The sequence below is a fragment of the Chelonia mydas genome, chromosome 5 (assembly GCF_015237465.2).
Source record: "Chelonia mydas isolate rCheMyd1 chromosome 5, rCheMyd1.pri.v2, whole genome shotgun sequence".
Classification (NCBI taxonomy): domain Eukaryota; kingdom Metazoa; phylum Chordata; order Testudines; family Cheloniidae; genus Chelonia; species Chelonia mydas.
Genome location: NC_051245.2, coordinates 20,645,801 through 20,666,030, shown reverse-complemented (window position 1 = coordinate 20,666,030; position 20,230 = coordinate 20,645,801). Strand labels below are relative to the sequence as shown.

The 20,230-nt window shown below is 44.2% G+C and overlaps 1 protein-coding gene across 5 annotated transcripts in view; it reads right to left on the bottom strand.

Moving 5' to 3' along the window:
• Nucleotides 1–19,661, bottom strand: part of NEDD4L (NEDD4 like E3 ubiquitin protein ligase) — a 364,715-nt gene extending 345,054 nt beyond the window's left edge. For 2 of the 5 annotated variants that reach the window (XM_043546253.1, XM_043546254.1), the window contains exon 1: nt 19,168–19,632. In XM_043546253.1, coding sequence (XP_043402188.1) covers nt 19,168–19,215 — 48 coding nt within the window. In that variant the 5' untranslated portion in view covers nt 19,216–19,632. Of the gene's footprint in view, nt 1–19,167 lie in introns of all 5 variants that reach the window. The other 3 variants (XM_037902588.2, XM_037902589.2, XM_037902590.2) reach the window with 3 other exon arrangements.
• Nucleotides 19,662–20,230: the final 569 nt, after the last annotated feature.

Below are 20,230 nucleotides of genomic sequence, written 5' to 3'. Positions count from 1 at the left end.
CGAGCACTGCATAGACTGAAGCTCTAGACACACACTTCTTCACAATGTCATTGCTTCAGGTTATCACATTTGTGTTAGCCGCAGGAGGGCTGCCCTGACCATTCTTGGGTCTAGAAAATAGATGTTCTTCTTACTTTCATGTTAATCTTGTTCCTTAAACTACCTGAACATGTCATAGTGGCAGCTACCCACCAAAGTTAGAGGTTGTAAGCAGTTCTGAGCCCATTATCTCCAGTTTTATCATGTGCTACTTCTATTGCCTCTTACTGCTTTCCAACAATAGCGTAACTCAGAATTGAACAGACACCAGGGTATTGCATCCAATGAATGTAATAAACAGCAGTATTGTTCCAGGGAATTGGGCAAGTCTGAATACTTCTTATCTCTTTCATTTGTTGCCTTTTAGTTTTCGTTCTGCTTCTTACCATAGCATGCTGTGGACTCTTCCAAAGAATTGTTTCCCCCTTCAATTGTGTGGGGTTGGTACAAACCCAAAAGAAAGTAATCTTTGACATGATATCAGTCTCAATTCATTGCATATCCACATGCAATCTTATATTTGTTACCTCTTTGGACTGTCTTTCTAGTTCTCCCCTTCCCCCACCCCCCAGAAGTCAGAAGTTTATTCCTTCCCCTGAAGGTTATTGAAACCAATACAATCTCTGTAAATACTTTAAAAGGTGGTGGCCAACCCAAATGGCCATGTCTTGCATTCGTATTGAGCGTCTAGATATGTAAATCTTAGTTATTTGCAGTGACATTTTCTGATGGGAATATGTAAGTAGGCCTCTGCCTACTGATGTTAGGAATTCTCCCAGGGAGATTGGTCACCAGATTAGAAATCACTGTCTCTACATATTGTTTAGCTCTTAGTACATTTTAGGGGATAATACCCCACAGTTCTCCCCTCTTCCCTCCTCTAGTCTTTATTGGAACCCTACAATGAAACAAGCCAATCCTGAAAATTTCACTTCCGTTGGCTTCAAGCATGGCCCCTTCTTAATCATGTCTATCAGGTACTTAAAGAGACAAGGTGGGTGAGGCAATATGTCTTATTAGACCTACTTCTGGTGCTGAGACACACAAGCTTGACCTGTGTAAGCCTGAAACCCCGTCTTTCACAAGTTCGTCCAATACAAGATTTTATCTCACCCACCTTGTCCCTCTAATATACTGGGGCCAACACAGCTACAACACTACATATCAGGTATGTATGACATTTGTGGAACATGAGATTTGCAATCTCTGGAGGGAGATTTTCAGAAAATTAATGGCATAATGCAGATAGAGTGCAAAGAATGATCTATCTATCACCACACACTTCCCATTTGTCTAGGACATGACCTAGAACAGCAGTTCTCAACCAGGGGTCTGCAGAGCCAGTTCAAGGGGCCATGGGGCTGAAGCCTAGCGGCCTGAGCCCTGGCACCCCCCACAGGGCTGAAGCCATGAGCTCTGAGGCTTCCCCTGCCCTGGAGTTTTTAATAGCATGTTGGGGGCCTCAGAAGGAAAAAGGTTGAGAACCCCTGACCTAGAGGGAAAGTCATGGTCTTTTTATGATACTGGAGAACTCTTTTAAAAGGTAGTCATGGCTTAAAAATTGAAGCCATTTCCTCACACCAACCGACTCTAGTACACAGTTGAAGAGTTTACTCTTAATAAACCATTGTTCATAAATTATGGTTTAATTTAATGCAGAGCTGTTAGAAAAGACAAGGAGGAAAAGAAAGAGTGGCTCAAGATAAGCCACTTCTCAGCAAACACCTAAGGACTGTTAAGGGACAATTCATCCTGGGTTGACGCATTTGGGCTAGCAGAGCACACACTAGCACTCTTAAAACATAGCCGTGCACACAGTGCTTTGACGTTGTGGCTCCGGCTGGAGCCCTGATTCTGAAGCCCACTCCCTCTTTAGGCTTCAGAATCCAAGCCACAACTCCCAAGAACAGTCTACACAGCTATTTTTAGAGTGCTAAATCCCCAAGGCTTGCTGTTGTGGGCCACGTCAATGTATTCAAGAAGTCCTGGGAACACAAGAGAATTACAGTCAGCTTAAGTCCTGCCTCCCCAAGAAGAGGTAGCTACGTCGGCGGGAAAGCTTCTCCGAGCACTTGAGTCAGTATAACTTATGACATAAATTGTACCAAAGTAATCTGTAGTGTAGACATAGCCTAAGTTGCCATCAGGGGATGGTAAGCCTATAGATAGGATAGACGAGTGTAGACTATTTTAAAACAAGTTTTGCTCTAAATGGTCATTCCCACTATTATGTAAGCAATACTTCGGTTAAGAAGGCTGTCTGATTCCTGTATACACAGGTCACAGACTCCCAATGGGAGAAACCATAGGTGCCAGAACTCAGTCAGACCAATTGGATAAGCATGGTTGACACACAAGGTACCGTAGCACAGGGCCTGGTCTAAGAGTGGGAGAACTGTAGAATTTCACCTCAAAATAGGTAAAGGCACGAGGGAGCGTACACTCCGAGGAAGTGTACTCAGAGACCCAGTGCTTAATTTGTATTGAAAGAGGAGCTGGCGTTCAAGCAATTTGTTACTTTCATAATTGACCCGGCAAGCCCCAAAAGGTGCCAGGGCTATGAACTGCCAGGGCTAAGCTCTGGCACAAATTAAGCACTGCAGAGACCACAAAGGGAGCAGAGGTAACCCTGACAGCTTCCACCAGCAGTGTAAATTAAAAGCTGTCCCTTGCAGTTTTAACTTATGCCAGAGCTGGGTGACAGAGTCAGGGAGCTGTAATTGGCTCCTTGGCAGCTTTCCTCCCTCCCTCCTCCTCCCCCCAAATACTATACTGAAGCTGTGCTCAGGGGCAATGGAGATTAACCCCGTAAGTCTTATCTTCCCTCTTTTTGATGGAATCATTTTGGCTAACCAGAGAACAGCAGTGGGAACTCTCTCAGACTTCTGGAGAGATTGATGATTTCACAAGAGGTTTTTCTCCTTTGTCAGGAGTTTGAGCTAAACAGGTGTTAAACAAGAACAGTAAGCAAAACAAAACCAATTTAGACAAATCAGCCTAGATCTCCCATCCATTCTCAGTTAAATCAACAACCAGGCTCTTGTGATGTCAGAAGACCCCTACCTCTTCTGTTCTTCCAAAGAAGCACAGAGATGTCAGAAGAGTTGTTTCCAAAAGATAACAAAACTGGTATTTCTAGTGTAACGAGATTACAGGAAGGATATTTAAAAAAATATATAACTTTGGGATTTTCTTTGTAGAGTTGGCACAAGGTTCAAGCAGATTCCTTTGTAGATCAGCTTTACAGTAAGTTCATTACATTTATAATGTTTCAAATGTTTGATACGTGCAAAAATGGGAATGAAGTGTTAGCATTGCTGTGGAAACCTGAACTGTAACTCACACATTCAGTACTTTAATCACACTATTTGTATTAAATACTTCTCTTAATATACAGACTCAGCAGGGCAGAGTTACTGTTAATTCAGGAGCCTTTGCTTTCACATTTCAAACACTGCAATTTTAATGCTGAGAAATTTCTGTATTCCTTGGTTTATTTCAAAAAAAAAAAAAGGTTGTGGTCATAGTGTTTACTGGTGCTCACAACTAATTACAGACAATTTGAAGAAACTGGATTTTAATTAACATTTGCATTTAAACTTCCTATGTTGCCCAATTAAGGTTTGGGCATTTAGTTCTGCTTTTCATCCAACCCTAACACTTCCCTCCTTCCCCCCCCACCTTGCCTGCTGCACACACACTTAAGCAGTCCCTAGAATGCATTCAAGGGATTACCTACACCACTGAGGCATCCAGCTGTAAGTTATTTACAGCACAAAGGATACGAACACCAAATGGTAAATGTGTTGGTGGTCTGAGGAGAAAAGCCCAGAGGTGGAGCTGTACAATGAGTTTGAGGGACCTAACCAACAAAAATCGCTGTCTGCAAAATGCCCTCAAGTGAGGGTGTTCTGCACATAACTGTCAAGTCAATCAATTGGTAACAAGGAGGATGGGAAGAGTAGTTTAATTACAGTGCATATTGACTTGTGACTCCTTAAAAAGCCCCACTGTTAGAAGTATGACGGCAGGGAAGGCTAGGATTACTGCTGTTCAGCAGTTGAAACAACAGGCATTAAAACAAGCACAGAGAATACAGTGGGTCAATATTAACAGTCAGGGTTAAAACAAATAAATAGTTAGCATCCAAGAAGAATAGCATGCCATATTAGGAATGAAAAGGAGTACTTGTGGCACCTTAGAGACTAACCAATTTATTTGAGCATAAGCTTTCGTGAGCTACAGCTCACTTCATCAGATGCATACTGTGGAAAGTGTAGAAGATCTTTTTATATACACACAAAAAGCATGAAAAAATACCTCCTCCCACCCCACTCTCCTGCTGGTAATAGCTTATCTAAAGTGATCACTCTCCTTACAATGTGTATGATAATCAAGTTGGGCCATTTCCAGCACAAATCCAGGGTTTAAGAAGAACGTCTGGGGGGAGGGGGGGAAGGAAAAAACAAGGGGAAATAGGTTACCTTGCATAATGACTTAGCCACTCCCAGTGTGTGGGAGGGGGGTGAGAAAACCTGGATTTGTGCTGGAAATGGCCCACCTTGATTATCATACACATTGTAAGGAGAGTGATCACTTTAGATAAGCTATTACCTGCAGGAGAGTGGGGTGGGAGGAGGTATTTTTTCATGCTTTGTGTGTATATAAAAAGATCTTCTACACTTTCCACAGTATGCATCCGATGAAGTGAGCTGTAGCTCACGAAAGCTTATGCTCAAATAAATTGGTTAGTCTCTAAGGTGCCACAAGTACTCCTTTTCTTTTTGCGAATACAGACTAACACGGCTGTTACTCTGAAACATATTAGGAACGATGGAGCACATTTGCTGAGGCACCAGGACTGGAGGACAGGATGTGGTAAAAAGACCCGAGTCCTGTCTGCACTACAGTTCCACCATTACTACCACCAGTGGAGTGGAAACATGTGAATTATGGGTAAGGCAACCACAATTCAGCTCTTTTGCACATTATGGGATTAAAGTTAATGTTATAAAGTTGACATTAACTTTAGTACCATAATGTACAAAAGAGCTGAATTATGCTTGCCTTGGAAACCACACACTTGAATTTCTTTATACTATGGAGGTTTTTATGGATATTTTCATTTACATTTTAGTACAGGCTCATGCCTCACTGATTCTTAAGATTCCTGTCTGTCACACTCAATCGTTCACACTTTTTCTAATAGCATAGTTGTTCAAGATCTCATTTTAGCTAAAACACACTTAATATTTTCCAATTAGAAGTGGATTGACGGGAAAAGAATACTGGATAAAAGCTGGTGGACTCCTATACACAAACAAACCAAAATGTGCTCATATCTGCTCCCTTTAGAAAAGGTAGCTGTGGCAAGAGGGACCACAACTTTACCTACAGGTCTGGCACACGATAAAATATTTCACAGTGAACGGTTATTACTCATCAGCAAAATAGGAGCACAGTGCCTGCTAAGGAACCGTAAAGGAGCACCGCATACCTTCCAAACACAATACCAGACCAGGCCAAAGAAGAGCCAATTTTTTTTTTTTTTAAATAATGATAACTGTCCCATGAATGAATGAATGAATGAATGAGTGAGTGAATAATTGTTACCTCAGGTAGTTACTAGTCTTCTCCTGGGCAGCAGCTGGAGTTGGGAATTCCATGTGGGACCTGTTATGCTGTTGGTGGGTTTCCAGGGCAATACACTGTTCCAGGTTGTGCAATCAATGTAGCCAATCTGCCAGTTGGACTTCCCAGCAGTCATTGAAGGAACATGTTCCCTTTTTTCCCACCCCAGAAATACATTGACCAAAAAAAAAAAAAAAGGGGGTGGGGGTGCACAAGTTAATGATAAATGCAAGCCTTAGCTGGGTCATCATGACAAGTATCTAGGACGTGCCAGATTCTAGAATCCTGAAATGCGGTCTTTTCGAAGTAGGAAAAGGACAACTCTTTTCTCACCAAGCAAGAGACAATTATGGTCTCTCTTTTCCCTTGTGACCACAGGCAATGACTTTTGCCACAGCTAGTGAAACTTCTCTTGATTACAATACAAGGAGGTGGAGGAGTGCACTTGCAGAAGCTTCCATAGATCTGGATACGTAACTGTACTGCCAAAACGAGTAGTAGGTCCATCACTGGTCTTACTGAGGTTATACTGGAAGGCTCTTCTGGGTTTTTATTTTGTAGCATTGCACCTTCATAATGCAGTGTCATATACTATTGTGCTATGTAAGATGTAAGTAAAATAGGATTTATTTAAGTTATGGTTTTCCAGCAAGAGGCAATAGAGCAATCCAAGAATCAGCTGTAGTTACACAGCCCTGATAATTTGGCATCTTAAAAAAATACCTTAAAGTTCACCAGACAGAGGACATTCATGGCCCTCAGTTCCAGGCTGTTGGAAAGCTAACTGGCCCAAGATCCTAGGTTTGTTTTCCAAGCGTTCGTTGCTATCTAAAACCAATGACATCCCCCGGGCACAATTTAAGGAGTTAAGCAACTCACTCACTATAGCACATTACATTTTGAAGAGGCATCTAAATGCAACCATCTCCCCCACACAGCTCCCCATTCTCCCAAACAGGATATTACAGTACACACTGTAAACACCTATTTGGAAGAACAGGGAGTGCTGTGGGGGAGGTTCTATTGCCTTTAATCTTGATTCTGGTTAGATGTCTCTTCAAATTTGAAGTGCTATAAAAAATGCATATTTTCTCACGTCCCCATATACTGATTTATTTACATAATGGCCACAATACTAAGCAACACTACATCAAATCAAGCCCTTAGAAACAAAGAACTGAGTTACAAGCCAATAAACTGAAAAATTTGACAGATGTAACAAGCCATATATACAGTCCAATTTAAATTTACTATGTTAAACTACAACCATGAGTTGGCTCAGTGACTGCAGAAAGTCTTGCGCTCTGTTAAAGATTCTTATTCCAAAAGTCAGTTTAAAGATTATTTTGTGGAGTCCAAACAAGCAAATACTGGCTGAGATTTTTTTTAATACAGCTATAATTTAATTCAGTGAACCAAGATTTAGCAAGACCTTGACCTAACCAGAATACTGAAGCAGAGTTACTTGAAAACAGTTATTAGTTATCCATGTATTGAGTGAGAGTTCCCCAGCAGTAATATTATATACATATATTACTCCATGGAACAGCCAATGTGTCTTGAGCAGCCAATTATGTAATTGCCTAACTCCATCATCCACTGCATCAAAGCCCAGATTTGCTCTCTCAACACCACCAACCAGCAAAAGCGAACAATATAAGTACCCTATAGAGTTAAAGTCTGGGCTTCTTTTGTTCCCAGGGCTGGCATTTTGGGTGGGCGACCGCCCAAGGTGCTATAGTCAAAAGGCAAGAAGCAGGGTGGGCCCAGAGTGCGAAGCCACAGAAGGGAGCTTGGGGCAATGGTGGGGTGGGAGGGGGGAGGGTAGGAAGGCACCATGGCCTAGGGGCAACCTGGAGAGGATGGGGGAGGATCAGAGGCCACCAAAATAGAAGTTTGTCCAGAGTCCTATTTTCCCTAAGGCCAGCCCTGTTTGATCCCTGCCCCCGAGCATCGGGAACAAACGCACAATTGCTCTCCCAGTTCTCTTTGCTAGAGAACTCATACCCCTATAGGACATTGCTCCTGGGAGAATTCTGCACCACTGCACATGTGCAGAATTCATGTGCCCTGCAGATTTCTTTGCTTCCCCACTGAAAAATGACTTTCTGATGGGGAAGCAAAGGGAAGCTGCAAGAGCAGTCACATGCACCTCCCCAGCAGTACAGGTGCATCATTTCAGGCACCAGGAGAAAAGGTAAATTACTGCTGGGGACACCCTGGCTGGTGCTGGGTCAGACCCACCCCCATGCATCCGAGTACCCCCCATACCCAGAGCCCCCACACACATCCAAGCCTTACCTCTTGTATCCAGAGCCCCCTCCCCTGCATCCAGCTCTCCCCAGCCTCACCCAGGGCTGGAGGTGCCCCGACTCTTGGCTCCTACCCTGCGCCAGGATCAAATGCTAGTCCTGGTTGGGCTGGGCATGGGGGAGGAGTGCACTTCCCCTGTATGGAGTGGCCAGGGCTGACCCACTCCCAGAAACCTCCCCCACCCCATTGCTCCTCAACTGCAGGGAGACGTGTGACTGTGCAGGGAGATGCTCCCTTATTTGCCCAACTCCTGGGCATCCAGACCCCCCACACACACACACACACCCCCAAACCTCCACCACAAAGTCCCACCCCTGAGCCCCAACCCTTGCATCTGAATCCTCCCTCCCCCCTGTACCCAGACCCTGCTGAGCTCTCCCTCCACATCCAGACCCACCCCTCCACAGAAGCAACCCAGCTTAGCCCCCTACACTTGAACCACCACCCTGACAAGCCTCATCCCCCAACATCTTGACCACCGTGACGAGCCCCCATACCCAAAGCCCCAACCACCTTCACCTGGATGGCCCCTGCAGAGTCCCATTGCCCCTGCATCTAAAACACCCTCTCCCCCCACCCGCCCCCGAAACAAGCACCTTTGCATCCAGATCTCCTGGCACTCAGACCCCACACTGAGCCACCCACACAGAACCCTCTCACCCCACACCTGGATTCCCCCCGTACTAATCCCTCCACACTTGGATCCTGTCAGGCTGAGCCTACCTGCCCTCACCTGGTGCACCTGACATGGAGCGGCGGGGCTCCGGAGTGTTTCTCAGGTAGGCCCAGCCCTTGCGCTGTGTCAGGATTGACTTCTGATCAAAAGGTCACACTAAGAAAGTTAAATAAGTTTTTGCAAACAAGTGACAGCTATCTTCCTAAGCTTCCTAAACTATTAGGACCCAAATATTGTGGCATGTGAAAGGTAGTTCCCCCCACTCGCATGTTCCTCCAACCTGTAATAGATGAAAGTATATATTATCTTGATGTTAAAGTAATTAGCTCATTCTTAATATATGTATTCCTTGAACAGGTACCTCTACAGTTTTGTAAATATTGAGATAAATAATTGAACACATTAAAGAACACGCAGCCCCATCCAGCAGTTTGCCATTGTTGGGTTTGCTTATTTATATTCAGCCAATGCAATAAACTTTTTCCCATAGATCTCAGAATAAATGCAATCAAATCCCAATCTTTGAAGGCTTCATCTTCCCATTTCATTTTATTACCTGGAGATTAGTTTTTCTCTACTTTCCTACCACCCAAAACCATCACCACGACACAGGCATGAGCAGAGAAACAAAGTGGAAAGCAGAGGTTCTTTAGAGATTTTGTCAAGTTAATTTTGCTGCTTCACTTGCACATGCACAAAGAGAAAGCAGACCTTACAGAGAGATACTCTTGATACCATTTATCTCAAGCCTGGCATCACTGCAATAGGTCAGAATCTAAGTTTTCTGATGACACAACCACCAAACACATTCTGTTGCTGAGAAGATTCCCAGGCTTTAAAAAAGTCTTATTCCTATTCATTATCCTGCATACACCCTGTGATGCTATTTAGTGTGATAATATATAAGAAGAAATTTTAAAGTCCAGTAGAAGCTGTGCAATTGAAACAATTTTTGATTTTCTAAATAATAAAGTACAGGAAATATGATAGTTTATCTCAAGCCAAGAACTGGAACTTTATCAAAGCTTAAAAAACAAACCCCAAGAAATGATTGTACACAAGTTCTGCATGGGGGGAGGGGGGTATTAATAAAGACACAGTGAGTTGGTGTGAATGATTCCGATAAAATGAAAATTAACTTTTTCCCTTTATTACAAGACTAAAAGAAGGAACACCTATCCAAAGACCCAAAAAAAAAAAAAAAAAAAAAGAATTTAACAGCTTTGTTTTGGCTTGCAGTAGTAACACATGTGCTCTCCTCCATACTTCCTGCCTCCATTCTCATGACCAGTAGCGTTTTAAAATGTACAAGAATCCTGATCTCTAAAAGCACAAATCTGGCATGTAGCCATATCCTGCCAGCTCATAAGAATCAAGACAGAGACCTCAGGGAGAAAACTGCAATTACATATACTGCATTTGTTGCCCAGTCAGAACTGTTTCTGTGTAGCAGCTCTCATTTTAGAGGGACAAGCAGTTCAGAGAGCTTTACGTTATATTTTAAATCAGAAGTGGGATTTTTGTTTTGTTTTTTTAAAATAAAGCTTCCACACCCACCAAATAAGAGTCTGGGCATGTCAGACTTGACAGTACTTCCTTAACAACATTTTACTTATTTCCACAGCTAATTTATTTATTTACTGCACAAAAAGTATTTTAAATTCATACCTTCGCTTTTATTATCAAAAAGCTATGATATCCAAGTCAGCATGACAGTGGGTTGAAGGCTTTTGAAAGCCACACACACTTCTTAATTCCAGCTGATGGTAAACACTAAACTGAGTTGCAGTGCCCAGTAGTAGAACTGCGTTCCTCTTTCCTGGTGTACAGTCACATTCTTGAAATGGAATGTTTACAGAATTGCACTTGTTTCTTTCACATGGGACAGGGCAACCGGATGACATTTGTTTTGCTGCTGTAATAAAATCTTCTGATGCAAAGCCATTAAAAATTAACCTTTAAAAAGAAGTACGAATGAAAGCCAGAGAGGCAAAGGAACTTATCAGAGTTAGTAGGATTTACTCCATAGATTGCAAGAAAGAGAACACACAAGCTATGATTGGGTCAAGATTCTGTTGAAAAGTTATAAGAATCTCTCTCTGGTTTTGCTCCTATAATTTATTATTGCACCCCAGCTCTTACAATGCAAAGTATCATGTATCCAGAGCTCACTAGGGTTTGGGGGGCAGGAGATTTCAAATGTACTTACCAAAAAACCCAGTGTACACCCCTTACAAATCTTGTTTAAGCCCTAAACCTACATCTCCCAAAGGGTTCTGTATTACAGTAGAACCTCAGAGTTACGAACACCTCGGGAATGGAGTTTGTTCATAACTCTGAAATATTCAGAACTCTGAACACAACATTATGGTTGTTCTTTCAAAAGTTCACAACCAAATATTGACTTAATACAGCTTTGAAACTTTACAATGCTAGAGAAAAATACTGCTCCCCGCCCCCGTTTTTTTTTTTAGCAGTTTACGTTTAACACAGTACTGTACTGTTTTTTGGTTTTGTTTGTCTCTGCTGCTGCCTGATTGCATACTTCTGGTTCTGAATGAGGTGTGTGATTGGTCAGTTAATAACTCTGGTGTTTGTAACTCTGAGGTTTTACTGTTCTCAAGTTTACTAAATTCCCATCTTCTTCTAATCTAAGTCAGTCAGAAGTGCTAAACCTGGCTTCAGTTATCAGCCAAGCAGTTCATGTTAGTGGATCACTTGAAATCCAAGGTTTCCATCTACACTAGATAGTACTCCACCATTTCTTCTTGCACCAGGACTCTCTGAATAGTTGTTGCATGTATCGGTTAGCTTCAGATGCAGCACTGTGACAGTGTTGCCAAGATCTGTGGATTGTTGCACCTATCCCACAAACCCTGACACAGCTCCCTTGAGCAGATGCATCAAGTCTGAAATACAGATAGTCTATAGTCAAGGAGGACCTGCATCCAGGCTACAAGAGGCAGGGGCTATGCCCTGTGAAGCCCTCACACTTGCAGATGCCAATCACCTCCTCAGACTGTGTGATGCTGCTTCTTCCTGCATCCGAAAGCCCACCCCTATTGCTTCCCCTCTGAAAACTCTACCCAAATTTCACTCAATGTCTGACTGGCTATAGCAGCTCAAAAAAAGAAAACCGCATACACAGGCTTATTAAGTAGCTACAGCCTCACAGAACCATGTTCATAATACCAAGAAGCCTGATGCCTCCCTCGAGTTATGTTGGGATGTTATACAAGAGGCTAAGGTGTCTTTTTTCAAGACAGCACTACTGATGCACAATGATGGACGTGATCACTTTCATTCTACCATTGGGCAGTGCCCTCCAACAGCCAGTCCATGAAATGATGCTTGAAACAATTCTGTACCAAGGAACAAAAGGGAAGAGATGGAGAAGCTAAGCTCTCTTTCGCAAGCCCCTCAGTAGCATTACAGAAATCACTGCAGACACACATCCAGCACCATACTTCGCCAGCATTCAAGAGAGAATGTCAAGACAGCCTATTTTCCACTGTCATGAAAGACACTGGTTGGTCAGACCACAGAACCCACATTTTAATGCAACAAAGCTACACTACTTTAAATACGTTAAGCTAGTATTTTATTTGCTAGTGCTGCGAATACAAAACGTACATACCTATTACTCATTAAAAGCAGGGTTAAAGGCAAGCCTTTGTTAAAAAAAAAAAAAGAAAAATCCAAAATTACTGTACTACACAGACAACTGCAACCCAGTAATTTTAGAGAAAACACACACATATATAATTACTTACATCCTTGACGCTCATAACAATGCCACTTGCTTATAAAATGCAAACATCTAATGCAGCCGCTATTTTTCACAAGATCTTGATGCAAGTGTCAGTTCTCTATTTTACTAATCAAAACTCTGTACAGTACCCAAGGTGGGGAGGAGGAATATGTATGTAGTTACAGTAACACAACTGGCTTTTTTGGTATCGTACATATCTCCAACAATTGCAAGTGACTGTAAATTAAGAATAGGAGCATTGGCTGTGACGTTTCAGAGAGGTTACCAACCTCCCCGCCTTTGCACACTCATAACTTTCCAAAATACTTAGCACTTGCCCCAGGCTCAAGGTGGAATTTTCCATATTTTGTCTCTTAAAATGTTTTGGTTTTCTTTTTTTGTAGTTTACTTTACTTTGAAGAGAGCCTCCAGCCCATTTTTCAATTATGGGTCACTGTTCCCACTGCAATTAGGTCTTATCTTTTTGCATAGAAAAGATACAGCCAAGTTGCTGTGCTCTTAACCAGAAAACCAACTCCAAACAAACAAGAGCAGAAGCCTCTAAGACCTGGTCTACACCAGTGGTTCTCAAAGCAGGTCCGCCGCTTGTTCAGGGAAAGCCCCTGGCGGGCCGGACTGGTTTGTTTACCTGCCGCGTCCGCAGTTTCGGCCAATCGCGGCTCCCACTGGCCACGGTTCGCCGCTCCAGGCCAATGGGGGTTGCGGGAAGGGCGGCCAGCACGTCCCTTGGCCCGCGCCACTTCCCGCAGCCCTTCCCTGAACAAGCGGCGGACCGGCTTTGAGAACCACTGGTCTACACTACATGGGTTAGGTCAATGTAAAGTGCCATAGCTTCCTCTCCCTGCTTCCCCCTTTATCAGGCCCAGGTACTTTCCCTTAAGCCCAACTAGGCAGCAGGTGATCAGTCATAGGTGCACTAGACCATGCTCACTTTTAAAGGGCCAGTTAACCTGTGATGGTGAGATTTTTATAGTTACTGTGGAATATGGATACCATTCTTTCTATGGTAATTACGTGTCCAAATCCCTTAGGCTACTTTGGAAGCCACAGCTATATAGTCTGTTTTAGTGTATATGCTGCAAGTGTATAAGACAGACTGTTGAATACAGCACAGAATAATTATATAGCACCAGTGTTCCAATAACATGTGAACACTAACTTTTGCATTTCTTACCTAATAATGGTGAAATCTTAACAGCTATTTAGCAGTTTGTTGCATTTGTTATACATACACCAGTCATGTTCTCTTTTTAAAAAAAAAAAAAAAAAGGTTTCTTTCAGCAGAATGGCATTTCAATGTTTTACTATGCAAAACAGTTGACAAATATTACAAAGATGCTGTTTAAATATATATATAAAAAAAGCTGTACACAGCTTTTTAAAAAAGCTTACTATATTTGTGTAATAAACAAGCATCCCTGTTTTTAGGATCGCAAGCTAGGCTGCCAATCTCTATAGCAGATTATCATTAATTTTAGCCACATTGTGAAGGCAGCCTATTGACAACAGGAAACAAACATCAATTCTCATCAATCTCTAAACACCATTGGGAAGATCCTCAACTGATGTAAATAGTTATGGCTTTTCAATGGCTTATTCAAATTTCAATGGAAATTTATACCAGCTGAGGATCTGCCCCCATAAATATTCAATGATAAATGACAAAACTCACTAGGTTTAAAGAACATTTTGACTGGCTTGTGAGAATTTTTACTGGCCTCATTTCATCACTAATGCATTACTGTGCCCCACAAAAGGGTTTAATAGCAGTATACCCGACAGATTCAACCTAAAACACTTCTTTACACTTTATCTTCATAGAAAGAATGGTTCTTTATCTCAACTTTGTAATCTGAATATAGAATTTTACATATATCTGGTAAAAGGTTATTAGACACTGTGTTAGGAATCTAGTATCACAAAGAGAAATCAAAAAAGGTTTAGAAGATCTTCCACTGAAACTCTTAATGCTTGTTCAAAGACAGAAAAATTAACTGTTGTGCAATTATGTTTTAGTTGCTCATAATTAGCATATTGTTTGTGTCATGACTAACTTCATAACTTGTTTTATCATAGACTATTCAGAAAAGGTAGGAAGACAAATCACAGATAAGTGTCTGATTATTTTTTATATTTTCAAGAGATTACATATGTGACTTAAAAATTTTGAGACAGAAAATCTTCCAATAGGTTAGGTGTTTTTTCACCTCAACATGAATTAAGAAAGGGATTTTCAAAAGCACTAAGTGACTTAGGCAGTTTTGAAAACCCCACACAAAATCCAAGTTAGAGTCTCAGTTTTTAAAAAGATCAGGGAGTGATGAACCTACACTGAAGAGTTCAGATCTTGAGCCGAACCTCCAGGACGTTCGGATCTGGCTTTGATTCAGGCTCGTCTCTAAAAGCGCACACACAAAATTATACACACTTACTCCACAACCAGTTCTGATTTTTCCTTTACTGCATCAAAAAAAAAAAAATCTCCCAACTCTCATGTGCGCCTGACCCTCTCAAAAACAAGGAAGGGACATGGGACCAGAGGGGTGGAGAAATTTACCTTTGGAGTAGGAGTAAGCAAATATATTCGAGGAAGTGAAACTAGGAATTTAAAGCAAAACTGCTGTTCCAGTATCAGCCACAGAAAGAGAAAAAACAAGAAGTTCTCAGGATCCAAGGGAGACAGTGATGGTAGCCTACGTTAAATACATTTAAGAAACCAGCTATAATAGTTTCTTCTTTTGGAATTTTACAGACTGCTTCCCATAATCCCATTGAAACCTGTGCAGCTCACATTTGTTAGCAGTACGAATGATGCTCTACAGCACAGGCACGTGGTTTCACAAGGCAGACTGCTCCAGAACAATAGAACTCTATCAGGAACAGCCAAACATAACATGCAAAAAGCCAACCTCGCTTCCCACATGCATCGTCTGTGATACAATCTATCACCAGAGAGAGAGTTATAGGAGCTATATTTATTGTTAACAGTGCATCAAATCCATCATAGAAGTCACCTAAAATTTCAGCATGACTTATTAAATTTACTCTAATTGGAAGTTTCAGACTTTAAGATACATATATAGTCAACTCGTATCACTTCCCACAACATTTTAAAGTTGTCTGGTTTCATTTCTAAATGCGGTATCATTGCCTATTCAAAAATGTTACAGTGCCACAGAGGTTCTTTTAGTTAGGTACTTGAAACCCAAGCTAATATCTATTTAACACATACTTACTTGACATATTTCAGAGTGGTAGATGTATTAGTCTGTATCAGCAAAAAGAAAAAGGAGTACTTGTGGCACCTTAGAGACTAACATTCATTTGAGCATAAGCTTTCGTGGGCTAAAGCCCACTTCATCAGATGCATGCAGTGGAAAATACAGTAGGGGTATGGGTGTGATTATACACAGAGAACATGAAAAAAATGGGGGTTGCCATACCAACTCTAACAAGGTGGGCTATTATCAGCTATTAAGGTGGGCTATTATCAGCAGGAGGAAAAAAACTTTTGTTGTGATAAAGTTTTTTTTCCTCCTGCTGATAAGAGCCCACTTTAATCGATTACTCATGTTAGAGTTGTCATGGCAACCCCCATTTTTTCCATGTTCTCTGTATATCTCTCTTCCTACTGTATTTTCCACTGCATGCATCTGATGAAGTGGGCTTTAACCCACGAAAGCTTATGCTCAGATAAATTTGTTAGTCTCTAAGGTGTCACAAGTACGCCTCATTTTTTTTTTTGGCTGATACGGACTAACACAGCTACCACTCTGAAACCTGTCAGGTGGAGCAGAATGGAAAGCCTGCACTATCACTGTATAGGCCAAACCCAACACCTTTTACAAGCACAAGTATCAAAAGGAAAAAGCTCTCTCTCACACAACAAGAAAAAGAAAAGCCACAGAATTAAATGGTCACTATTCATCCGTCTCTTCTGAAAGCAGCATGGTAGTTCCTAGACCTCGGTTCTCTTGACAGCTATACATTTGCTAGGATCTTCTGAGACATGAATGCCCCAAACCTCCACAAAGTGGCAAAGTATTGCAGATACAGCAGTTGTCCTAGTTGTTTCCTCAACTTACTGTAATGCTTGAGGGCTTTAATAACAGGCCTATGTCAGTGCAGGATTCTGAGCCTTTTACAGTTTATACTACAATAGAATCCTAGTTATCTGATCTGCTTGGGTGACATCAGAAGCCTTCAGATGATCCCAGTCAATAAAATAAGGAGAGGGTGCTGAGAGTTCTTTAGATTGAGCTTCCGCTGTATTTTGTTCCTGAGGATTCACATATAGCCAAGATTGCTTTTGAAGAGTACATGAAAAAGGTTTATAAAGCCAGATGAAGGAGGAAAGGAATTGCAGAGAGAGTCTAATTTTGTCTTCATCTTAATCATTTGAACAGCTAAACCTCCTCTAATGCATTCTCTTTTCCCCACGTTTGTACAAAACTTGTTTGTATCTGTTCGCTCTCACAGCTTTATAAACGAAACAATCCTCAACACACCAACACCCACACACAAAGGATCCTACCTAGTTTGAATTCAATAATGTAGTCACCAAGATTTGATTCAATTTGAGTACAACAGTCAATTTCAATAAGAACTGGAGTAGTTCAACAGCATTTACACTCAATCTCTTGCTATGATGCCCATCATAGCTACTAGCTATTTCCTTGGTTATCAAGATGCTGGCCTGTGGCAGCATTAAAGTTGACCCTAAGAAGATATATGAAATTGGAAGAGTTTATAAATAGAACATGTCACCTTTGTTTGGGTATTTGTTATATTGACCACTATGCATACTGACCAAAGGTAACTATTCTTTGCCACACACAGCATCTCAACAATGCAGTCTCCAATCAGACGCAGTAGAATGGACTATTCTGTCTGCAAAGCTTCAATTTGTTAGCAACACCCATGTTTCTACACAAGGCACTAGTTAATAAAACTGGCATACACTGCATAATTTGGCTAACCAGCAGGACTGATAAGACAATCAAGCTCCATCTCCATTCACCATTAAACACAAAGTTGACTTTGACACTAGCTCCCAGATATAAAACACTTTGCATGCAACCCAAACATCTAGTCTCATTCATTATATATAACAAAATGTATTTAGTCCCTCAGCAATTTGTATTCCTACATAGTGCATTCAGAGAGACCTTAAGTAAGACTGTCTTTCCACCTACAATACCTCAGTCTGAAGCCTAGTTCTTTGTTCCCAAATGTCTGCATCTTGCCACTTTCTGGGGGACACTGCCTCCTTTCTACTGACAAGGTGAAAGATCAGATAAGAGAACAAGAACAAGGCAGGCCTAGGTGACACTACAATGGCATAAAGAGGGTCTGTTCAACATAACTGAAATGTCCAAGATATCAGGTATGTAGTGCCACTGACACATGTCTTTACAGACAAATAAAAATACAGGGGCCCTGCTGTACATAATTATACTGTACACAGCACTCAAGAGGCCGTCAGGATCAGGGCCCCATTGTGTTAGGTGCTACACAAGTAGAGGCAAACGTTGCCCTGAAGAGTCAAGCAACAAACCGAGAGCGCAGGAGTTGAAGACAATGCATATGTACATGGTAAGTGTGTAGGTAAAATAAGACACCGCCTGCTCTTTGGATCTAAACAGTTAACAGTCGTTGGCTTTATGCAAGAGCACTTGGTGTAGTTCTTTGCAGGCGAGCAGATTGAAGGCTCTATAGATTTAAAAATAAAAATCTCTCTGAACTATGGCCTCACTGCCCGATAAAGATAATTTACATAGGCACCTCACACATCCATTATTATGTCCATCGATATTACACACACACACACACAGAGGGTGTGCCCGGTGACCTACAGTCACACTTGCGGACATACCAATTGCTCTGACACAGCCAGAAGCAGCCGTCGGCACCCAACACGTCCCCGGAACCCCGTTTAGACCCAGCGCGGAGGCTGACAATGGCTCCGCCAGCCCCCGGCCATGCCGTTGTCAAACCCCACGCAGCCCCCACGCTCCCTCCCCAAAGGGTGGGCGGGGAGGAAGGGGAACCCCAGCGCTGCCGGCAGCTCAGCCCGTTCACCGGGCTAGGAAATACCTGCGTGCTGAGTAATGCAGCACGGGTTGCGCAGTCGCCGCCCCGCGGCTCCCACACACCGGAGCTCCCGGCGTTCCCACCCGCGGTGCAATGGGCTGCCCGCGGGGACCGTGCCGCGAGGGCCCAGCGGGTTACCGCCCCCCAGCCCTTCGGCAGAGACCGTGGCCCAGGGGCGCCCTGCCCCCGGCCTCACAGCACCTGCCGGCAGCGCGCGGAGAAGGGCTCCTCAGCCCAGCGCCGCCCCGCCTCGCCGGGGGCCAGCGGCAATGGCTGGGAGGCTACGCTCCGGCTCCCTGCCCGACCCTCGCCATTAAGGGAGCGGGGCGGAGGCGCTGGGGCTCTCCCCGGAGCCAGGGACGCTGCAGGCGGGGAGCGGGTCTCTGCTGCCCGCGGGGGGGGGTCCCCGCGGATGGGGGTCTGGGGGCTGCCGCCGCGCGAGCGCCTCTCCCGGCCGGGTGTCCGCGAGCCGGATTACAGCTTCCTCCCCGCCAGCGCTCTGCCGGCAGCCCGGCGCAGGGCAGCGGCAGCCCCGGGGCCGGTGCAAGGGCGTTCCTGCCGGGCCCCTCCGAGCCGCGGGCTGGGACCGCGGCCGGGAATGGGGCGCGGGGGAGGTAAAGTGTCACAAGCCCCAGCGACTTACTTCGTCTTCAGAAAGTCCGTAGACCGGCTCCACAGCCCCGCTCGCCATGGGTCCCGCTGGGCGAGCGCCCCGCTCGGCAGAGGAGGGAGCGAAAGCCGGGCAGCCCTTTCTCCGGCCGTGCACGGGCGGGGCTCGCTGGCAGAGGGCACTGCCCCGCCGATGCACGCAGCCAGCCCGCGGGCAAGTAAATCCAGGTAAGCCCCGCACCTCCCTCAGGGCAGGGTGCTCCCTGCAGACGGGGGGCCGGGGCGGGCACTCCCGCAGCTGCTGCCTGGTGGGCGGGAACGCGAGGCGGCAGCCCCGAGCCCCGCTCTCGCTGCGGCTGCTGCTGCTCGGCTCCGGGCTGGCTCGGTAGCGGCCGCTGCACCGATCCTGCCCCTTCTCTGCTCCCCGCGCCCGTGCTGCCGCCGCCTCGCCAGGCCAGCGCCCCGCTCACACAAACCCCAGCCACGCTCCAGTCCCTTCCCAGCAGCAGAGAGACCCCGCCGCCGCCACAGCCCACTGGGGCGGGGAAAGAGCCTGACCCGCCCAATCAAAGACGCGGTCGGTAGGGGCGTAAAACCGCCAAGTTGGGTTGATTTGTTGGCTTCCCCCACCCCCTTTTTGGTAGCAGTTTTTGGAAATTAAAGGAAGGGGGGAAGGAGGGGAGAGCAGCAGGGCGAGGGGGACTGACTGTAACGCTCCCCTGGCTGTGTGGGGAGGCTGCTGCCGGAGAGGTGGAGGTGAAGGAATCTCCTTGGCTGGTTCCCAATGGGCCGCTGTGATCAGACTCTTGCCACCCCTTTGCTCTTTGTCTAGCGCTTTTGGTTCATATCCCCAGTGCTGAGATGGCTTTGTATTGTCCCCTCTATTCCCCACTCCCTCTATCTGGGCTTCCACTCCGCCTAAGTTTCTCTGGGAGACAAAGGGGAAGGGAGACTCTCAGTGGCCGAGATGTGCAATTGCCTCCATAAAATTAAACGGACACTGACAGGTTAACAATCTGATGTAAATAATAATAAAGAATAAATGTCCTCGCTTAGCTTGCCTGAGATTATTCCGACTGAAAGGACTGTAAAAACCT